At 39.3% G+C, this 9,726-nt stretch overlaps 1 protein-coding gene across 1 annotated transcript in view; it reads right to left on the bottom strand.

Annotated features, from left to right (window-relative positions):
• Window positions 1-9,726, bottom strand: part of prex2 (phosphatidylinositol-3,4,5-trisphosphate-dependent Rac exchange factor 2) — a gene marked incomplete in the record, with an annotated part of 112,041 nt that overhangs the window by 4,526 nt on the left and 97,789 nt on the right. Inside the window, 3 exon segments of the mRNA XM_014002299.1 lie at window positions 1,042-1,144; window positions 6,778-6,968; window positions 7,309-7,375. Coding sequence (XP_013857753.1) covers window positions 1,042-1,144; window positions 6,778-6,968; window positions 7,309-7,375 — 361 coding nt within the window.

The following is a 9,726-nucleotide window of genomic DNA, read 5'->3' as shown; positions in this document are numbered from 1 at the left end:
CACACACACACACACACACACACACACACACACACACACACACACACACACACGAAGATCAGATTTGCATGCAACACTGAATTATTCCCTCTTCTCCGCAATCCCATTTACCTTGTACTAGTCCTGCAAAATCTCAGCGTCTTCTCTAACTTCCTCACTGCAAGCAGCTAAATAACCATCAGTGACGGCACTAGAAAAGAGTCTGAGCTGCAGGCTGAGTTCCAGTCATGGCTGGAGGCTTTTATGGGGTGACTTAAGTGATGGAGATTTAGTTTGTGACCCAAAACAGACACTCAGACAAGTCTGAATCAGTCATGCTCAATCTTACTTTTTGAGGGATATTTGGATWTTTTTTTTCTAAAGCAACGAGGGCCTTTCTAAGAGTAGAGCCATGAAATTTCTGCTAATGGGAGAAAATCATACCACAAAGTTGTTGGGAAATGTTCTAAGTGGTACGCACCTTAACCATGAAAACACCCCGTTTACAGATTTGTATTTGTTTGTTTAGTCACTAATACTTTCTGCCAACATTTTGTTGGTTATGAATATGCCTCCTATTTCTTGTAACAGGAAGGCACAGCTGTTAAAGAAGCTCTGAAGACCAATAATGTCATTTTTATGTTGCCCTTCTCAAAGTGGTCAGTGACTGGAGCCTACAGGGGCTCTGAGAGAGTTTCAGAGAAACACTTAAGAGTTGTGTGAGAGGAGGCAGTGGACTATAAACCACCTGTCCCCACAAGAATTTACACCTAGATTTTAATCAGCGGAGCTTGAAATTCATATAATCAAGTTGTCTAGAAACAGAGACGGGGCAGTGAATTAAAAAATACACTTCATGACAGGAACTGTCATCACAAGTTAAGCCACAAAAAAGACCCAGGAAAGTTATCAGCAGAATCTTTTTTTTTAATTACCAAAGTTTTAAAAGAAGAAACTGCTTTACAAAAAGATTTTGATGCTTATCTACAGATTTAGTATCTTCATAGCAGAGATTGTTCATTAAACAGTTGAAATTTACATGAGTWTATGCAAAACACCAACCTGTTTCCTCATGACATCAGTGGCCTGCATGATGCAGCGAGGCGGAAGGCCGTGGTTCCGGGCCAACAGGATGGCCTGCTCCAGTGTCACACTCAGAGTGCAGCTGTTGATCCAACCAAAATATGGAGGGAAAAACATGCAAAAAGGTTAGGCTAAAACATAAGCCACAATCTGTCTGCATGTGTGGAGGTCACAAAGGAGCTTCATCAAAGACTGACCCTATGTGATGACCAAATGCAATGAAAACAACAATAACAAAAGAGAAAACTAAGTGTAGTGTGAATGCTGAAAGATTTTTGCTGGAAGCTGCTGAAGTCAAGCTGAAACTGTTTATTAGCAAAACTGTTAAAACATTAAGAAGAATATAGCTGAAATTTAGACAAAGAATGTAAAACAAGTGGAAAAATGGCTGATTTGTGACCTTAAAATTAACATGGGTCATCATTTCAACAGACAGAAGATGAAATGAGAGTAAAAAAGCTCACATTAGGAGGAAAACAAGAAAAAGAGTTCAAAAGAGTTCAAATTTGTTGTAAAATACGTAAAACTGCTTAAATTAGAAGAAAAAAGTCAAAAGTAGCCAAAAGAGCTAAAATAAGCACCAAAAGAAAGAACATGTTTGAATAAAGCATTAAAAAGAAGAAATTTTCACAAAAAAGTGAATTAAGCCAAAAATTGTAGCTAAAAACATAACAGCTGAAATTAGCAGAAAGACAGCAAAAGAAGCGGAAGAAAATGGACGGACAGACAGAAAAAGAAATATTAAAGGTTTAAATCAGCTGAAAGCAGCACAAAAACGTTTGAAATTAGAAGAAAAGCGGAAAAGGTCAGAATGACAGAAATCAGCAAAATAGCAGCCAAAGGAAGCTGAAATCAGCACAAAAAGTTAAAAAAGCAGAACCAGAACAAAAGGTGGAAAGAGCAGTAAAGATTTATGCACATTTTATGGGATTTTAAGGATGCTGAAGACAGCTTCATTCATTTTCATTAAGAAAAAGCTAAATATCTTAAAAAATATACGTTGCTGAAGTACCAAAGGTCGTAGCCAGAATATCCTAAAGGAGCTRAATGTTTTGATATTTAAATTGTTGAAACAGCACAAAYATTGCGTAACAAGAAAATGTATGGATCAAACAAATGTGTGAATGCTTTACAAGCATCACACAATGATGGTATTTTGTTATTTTCTCTGATGCCTCAACATATTTTTAAAATCCTCGTTAGGTACAACAAATGAATCTGAAGCAAAAGCATCCGACTCACAATCTCAATACCACTTTATTTTTGGCAGCTTTTCAAAATCTTTGGATTGAAATGAACATCGACAGGAATCCTAAAGCCTCGTCCACAAACAGTATGCTGTTTCTCTGATCACATTTGTTTAAACAGGCTCATATTTTTTTGAGCACATTTGGGTCCTTTTGCACCTTGTCGTTACCATCATGTCCCRTCTGTTTGGCCTTTGCTCATCTCACTAATGAATCATTTCACCAGCATTCACGTCCAGGGAAACGTCAGTCACAACAGGCCAAAAAAAACCCAGCTTCGGGGCGATGAAAAYGTCGCTTCAGGTTGAGCAGGAGCAGACTGACATCTCCTGAGGAGACTTTCAAGATTGATGCTTCTTGTGCCGAGGAGGATAAAGGTCCAAGGACAAGACAGTGAATCTCCTGTGCCAGACGCAATATGCTTTCTCCATCAGAAGTGTGAGTGATGTGTGTAAAACATGTGCTGACACCAGCCTGTGATTCATTAGATACAGCTAACTTTGCATCTGTAGCACAGTTTTCTCTTTCACACCCTAACAAAGATGCACACACACACAGCAGCACATGGATAMATCTTTAGAGAAAGTGACAAGCGTCAAGGCTGCTGGGTGACCTTTCTATGATAACAAGCTGCACTAGTATATCGATCCGGTGTCTTTTCACAACAAATTAAGCTGTCTAAAGTTCCAAAGCTGCCGGGTTGGCATTCATTTAATAACACTGGCATGGAGGTACAAAGAAATCTGAGCCGTTTGGTTATTATCTCCTACTCTCATGGTAGGATTTAACACTGATTGAGAGAACAATGTGCAGTAGGGGAGTTATTGCTGCCAGGAGTCATTTCTTTAAGTCAATTAGATCATGATTTAAAAGTCTTCTCAGTTTTGGGTTGCATAACTTTATGGCAGCCTGACACGATGCGATAAAACGTAATGAACACGCCAATCATCTGGAGAATGTGCGGAGAGATAATACAGCAAAGGGCTGCAAAAGATGTCCTTATATAGGCCACCCCAGAATATTTCAAGCACCCATTCTGAGCTCTAACACACTGGCAAAGTGGGGTGGAGTGGAGGAGGGGTGGGGGGTCCACCCCGAGTGGATCTTTAAATATCTCGTCAGCTGGAGCAGGATGAAGGAACCGCACAGAATCTCTCCCCGTGTCTGAAGCTGCATAGTTTCCAGTTTCATTAGGGCTGGTGAGATAGTAAGAGGTGATTTATACCCATCTGTTTTGTGTCGTTCCAACACATTTCCAATTTACAGTCTGTATTTCTCCAGAGTTCTCATATTGATAAATGAGAAGACATATAAAAGAAAGAAACAGGAAAAGGGAAAAAGTGTTGGCATGMAAGTAAGTAGTAGTTACATCTACAGTTCTTAAATAATAAAAGCCAAAGTAAAGTCTAGGCAAGGAGAGTTAGATCTTTAAAATGGGGTGGATTTTTTTCCCCTTTTTTTGTTTTTTTTTCACATTTGCTGCCAGACAAATTTAGAATGATGGACAAAACAATTAGAGAGTAAACTCCAACCTGCTGATGCCCCACAAAACGTCCCACTTCCACCGTTATTAAAACTCATCAATCAAGCTTCTAACCCAATCTATAGAACCTGAGAAGGCTGCAGCACTAATAAAGCAATAATCACATTACTAATCAAGTGCTTCTGGTTTGTTGGGTTTTCAATTATTAAATACGATGTTTGTGTGCTCACCATTTACATCCCTTCAGGGGTCCGAGCCGCAGAAGCAAGGGGAACGCAGCATGACAATGTTAAGTCCAAGTTGGAAGTAAGATGAAGCCCCCCACCCCCCCGCAAAAAATGTGAAAAATGCATGCCCTGCTTTTGATAACTCCTTTTAGGGCTCAAGTTTGGTTTGTATAAATGTTTATATAACACTGAATATCTGCATAGCAAGGTAAAAACAAGAAAAGTTATTCAAAGAGTAGTTTTCATCATAAAATTCAAGGAACAAATTTATACTAAATTAGAGTCCTGTTCAAGAGGATTTCCCGAGTTTCYCTTTTCAAATGATGATTGGCATATGTGGGTGTGGCTTATGACTGGAAAACTAATTTGCCTTATCAAAATAAAACACATTCATAAACTTTCATACATTTAACTTTTTGTCTTGATCTTAACTCTGCCTCTCTATTTTTTAGAAGTTTATAAAACAGCAAAGGTGTCAAAAGTATTAACATTTATTATGCTAGAAGTACAGATATTGGGGTTTTGGAAGTAGTATCAACTCAAGTTTTTTACTCAAGTAAATGTGTAAAAGTACTGTCTTTAAAACTAAATCACTCCAGTAAAGATAAAAATAACCATATAAAATACATGAGTATTTCTACTTCATTACTTGACACCTCTGTAAAACAACTAAATGTGAATTTCAAAACAAATATTGGCAGGTATCTTATCATTCCTGTGGTAAAAATTTCCAGTTTTGTTTGGTTGAATCATTTGTGTACAGTAATGTCCTGATACATCTCAATAGTCCGCGTAAAAAAATCTAAAAATAAACAACATTGAGCAAGTCCTCTGGACAAGTTCTTCTGTTTTGAAAATGTTTTGTCTTGTCTCCGAGAGACCTTCAGTTTGATGAGTAAACTCAGCCTTGGCCTCAGCAGTACCTGCACATGATGGGCAAACCACAATCAAAACTGTTTGTTTACATGCAAAACAGGACMAGCATTAATGCCGTGATTATCCCTATTGTTCACAGAGGACCATCAGCCTAACAACTGATTTACTGGGAATACACAAACTCTGATTATCCCTATTGTTCACTGAGGACCATCAGCCTAACAAATGATCATTAGTGCTCTGATTATCCCTATTGTTCACAGAGGATCATCAGCCTAACAAATGATCATTAGTGCTCTGATTATCCCTATTGTTCACAGTGAACCATCAGCCTAACAAACAATCATTAGCACTCTGATTATCCCTATTGTTCATAGAGGACCATCAGCCTAACAACCGATCATTAGCACTCTGATTATCCATATTGTTCAAAGAGGACCATCGGCCTAACAACTGATCATTAGCACTCAGATCATCCCTATTGTTCAGAGGACCATCAGCCTAACAACCGATCATTAGCACTCTGATTATCCNCCATCGGCCTAACAACTGATCATTAGCACTCAGATCATCCCTATTGTTCAGAGGACCATCAGCCTAACAACCGATCATTAGCACTCTGATTATCCCTATTGTTCACAGAGGACCATCAGCTTAATAACTGATCATTAATGCTCTGATTATCCCTATTGTTCACAGAGGATCATCAACCTAATATCTGATCATTGGTAATCTGATTATCCCTATTGTTCACAGAGGGCTGAGTCATACTTGCAATAATAGCATTGTAAGAGAGGGACAATTAGACACTGAGGCCTCCCACCAAGCTTAACAACAGAACGTTTCTCTTTCCAAAAATGGCTTCATTTACTCCTCTCACTGTGTACAGTAATATTTTTACATTTTGAACACAGAATTTGTGTTCTATCAATTCAAACTGGCTGTAGAGCTTTGTTTGCCATTGTTTATGACTGACTGTGAGGATCCAATATTTGTGATTTACTCTCTTATGATTTTGACTGCAACACGCTCTTCATTCTGCAGCCTTTGAAGGTGAAGCAGAGTTTAACGGTGAAAGCCAGTGCAMAAATAACCCTAAATATGAGAGTACTTGTCACCTGCTCTATTATGGTACACTTCACCTGAATTGTAGCCATCGTGTGTAATTGCAGAGACACACCCGGGGAGATATACACACAGAAGATTGTGGGTTAATAAAGAAGGAGAACTCATTGCCCAGACAGGAACTTTCTATCAGAGCTCAGGCGAGCGGGCGGCTCCCTCTGCAGCACTTTATCAAGCAATCAGTCATGTACAGTGAACGCATGGACGAACAGGTGTGTGAGGCTCTGTGTGTGTGTGTGTGACTCAAACAAAAAGATATGGAAACTGTCACAGAGTGAAGGAAGAGGGCATCGGAGAGATGTTTGGGTGGGGTGGGAGGGAGAGAAGAAGATGAAAGTAGGAACTGGGAATCAGGGGTGACAAACGATCAGGATATTTCTGTCCTTATGCTCTGATGAATGGAGCCCTTAGCAGCAGGAGAATTAGGCTGCCGTGTATAGAATTCAATAAGCATGGCGGTAATTGACCTGTCACCTTCCTCTGTTAAGTACCCTGTCTACTTAAAGTCCTTAATTTAGACTGAGAAACAATGAGCTCAAATCAAAGGAACAAGCYTGCTGTTAATGAATGTAAAGAAAGCCTCTGAACTGAGAGGAACGAGAAGAACTGAAGGAGGGAGAAACTTTGGTATAAAACCGTAAAGATGAGAGCAGCACTTCTGCAGCAGAAATGAAAAAGGGGGGAAAAATGTAATGTGTAACTTAAACGAAGGTGAATCAAAGAGAGTCGGATAACATCTAAAATGCCGTATACTCACCGATGAACACCGCTGTTGCACATGACGACGTGTGTGGCCCCCAGACGGGAGCAGAGCTCAGAAGCCACAGTGAGCAGCCCGACTCCCGAGGCCCCGCAGGCGGTGTTCTGACAGGCAGCAGTGCGGCGGCAGCTGATGAAACTCTCCATCAGACGGTAGAGTTTCTCCAGAGCATTCAGGGGCCGCATTAACTGGACACAACCAAAGGCAGAAACGTCAGGGCAGGACAGCGAAAAACTGGTTTTCAGAATAAACATGCCTGAAGGTTGTAAAGCACTCGAGGGCTTCTTTCAGATTGATTTAATATTTACTCAATCAATTCAGTTTTATGTTTATATGCGATAGAGGTTTTCAGTGAGAACTTTAATAAAAGAACGAGTTCCACTCCTTAAAACTAAAAGTCAATTCTTTCAAACCCTGATGCTTTTTCAATTTTGCATTCTCGTACACTTTCATGCATGTTGAGTCATCAAATCTTACATTCTTAATTGTATGATATTGTGATTGTAGAACAAGGTTGATTTTACTTACCTTATCTATTAGGGCAGCTTTGGGAGCAGCGCTCGGTGGCACATTGGACTGATCGAGGAAAAAAGCCCTGAGTGGGAGAAGAGATTTCACATTAGGAGTAATAAAAACAGCCTGCGGGACCAAACCGTGAGTAGAGAACATGCTGCTGTAAAGTTTATTTAACAATCTGGGCCAATTTTTTTTTTATTTGTTATCGTCTTAAATTCGGTCCCACCCTTCCGTAAAATCAAAACCGTTTCTCTGCATCATTAGGTCATCAGGAACACTGGCTGCCTCTTTGGAAAAAAGTAGGCCAGCTCCTTATTATGGAGAACCAGCCTCCGACTATCAATCATGAGAGTAACTTGGGCTCAGCGAGGCAGAATCACAGACTAAGCATCTCTCGTCCCGGGCATGGCTCCAAATGCCAGTGCTTCATTCATTCACAGAGTACAGTCTGGCTTTGTTGTGATTTTTCTTCCTCCACAAGAGGCAGCACCGCTCTGGAGTCTGCGTGCAGAAACTGCTCGTACAGTCTGCCGCAATGAGTCCATCTCAGGCTGAGTGCTGCTGGTGCAAACTCAGCACTCTGCAACTCCATCAAATCCGAGCATTCCAGCAGGGAGCTAAAAATAGGATTGCTACACCACATTAAAGCCCTTCTAATAAAATCAACTACTTCATTACAACTTGCCAGAGGCAGTATTAAACTATAACACACAAGCATTTAGTCGGCATGTCTTTATTCCACATGCACAATAATAAGAAAGCATTTGAAGATATGCAGCTGGAATGGAGACTGTTTACAAGAATCAATGGAGCGCATCGCATTTATCAGCATTGACTCTGCCATGAAGTGATTAAATCAGAAGAGAGGCATTAACTATGAATGAAGTAATTCTTCCAGACATAACATTAATGAAATCTATTAATTAGAGAAGAGCTAACACATCCCCGACTCGAGCTGTTTTAATGGCATCCAGTTTAACAGAAAAATAATTATCATAACACCATATAATACAATTAACTTATGCCTGCACCTACAGAWCATGAGGACTCCCCAGAAAAACTGGCTCATCTGAACAGTGAGCAAATTTATCCAAGCTTCCTCTTATAGTCACTTCTGAACTACTGATGAGGAGTTTAAACATTTAATATAATCATTTGTGTCTGTTTTTTTAGGTTTTTAATCCCAGTCTGCCAAATTATGCATTAACCTTGTAGCACGCTCCACAAAATGACAATGAGCAGAGTTTGGGAAGGGTTCAGATGGAGCTAATAGTCYTTGTAATTGATTCAAGATGACTTATCACTCGAGAGGTACTCAGAATGAGTGGAGGTTACAGTGTCACCGGGTGGAGAATACACACGTAAATTAAACTGGCAAAATGTAAGGAGTTCACAGAAAGARGAGCTTTTGTTGTTCTTAATGGGTTTTCTATCATTTAATCATTTTATTTTGTAGCATTGTTTTATAGAAAGGTCTTATTGAAATGTTGAATTTTGCACTTTTGAAAATATATTTTCAGTGGGGGGGCTTCCTATATTTATGGACTCTGGCTGAACCCTCTTTTCCCCCATTTTCCTTATAATTTAGTCCTTTCCCTTACCTTACTTATRCATTCATGCTTGGGGGGAAAGTGTCCCAATCCATTTTGTGACGTAATGAGACTGTGAAGGGGCTTTTTAACAATTCAAAATGTCGAWTTTTCAGGGGCTTACTTTAAAGCGTGAGCTGTGCTTGCCATAAAAAAACTAAAATGTAAGTATTTTCTCAATTACACTGCTTTTTTTACTGGCCTAAAGCAATAGTTACATAGAGTTTGATTTATTTCAGTGTGTTACATTTAGTATTGTATTTCAATGAGGAAAAACARTGACGTCTGTCGTAGGCTTGATTACTAGTTTTATACACCATAAACAGACATGTTGACATTCAATCTGTATAACTTATTGAAGGATATCATGTCACAATTTAATCTCCAATTCCTGCATTTTCAAAATAAGAGCCATGGAGTAAATGTAAAGATAGGAGTAACACTAAAACTGGTGTTTGGCCTTTGTCTTTCTATTGTGCATGTGTCCTGTTCAAAATCTTAGTATTTTGCACTTTAGGGCCACTTTAAATACAGCCAGAGTTACTGAGATGACTTTTGTGTATAAACTTGTCAGGTGTTTTAGAGAGCAAAAAACAAACCGACTGAGTAAATAAAAGTGAGTGCCACTAAACTCGGCAGAGTTTTACCATACCATACCAACTTTATTTATAAAGCACTTTAAAACAACCACAGCTGATACAAAGTGCTGTACATTAAAACAACAACATAATAAAAAGTGATTAAAAACGGTTTAAAAACAAAAACATACAATTTAAAACTGTCCCCTCTGAGCTTCCTTTTTGTTCTCGGTACCTCCAAGAGCAGCTGATCTGCTGACCTG

The sequence above is a fragment of the Austrofundulus limnaeus genome, unplaced genomic scaffold, assembly GCF_001266775.1.
Source record: "Austrofundulus limnaeus strain Quisiro unplaced genomic scaffold, Austrofundulus_limnaeus-1.0 Scaffold12, whole genome shotgun sequence".
Taxonomy (NCBI): Eukaryota; Metazoa; Chordata; class Actinopteri; order Cyprinodontiformes; family Rivulidae; genus Austrofundulus; species Austrofundulus limnaeus.
This window is presented reverse-complemented; position numbering and strand designations above follow the sequence as displayed.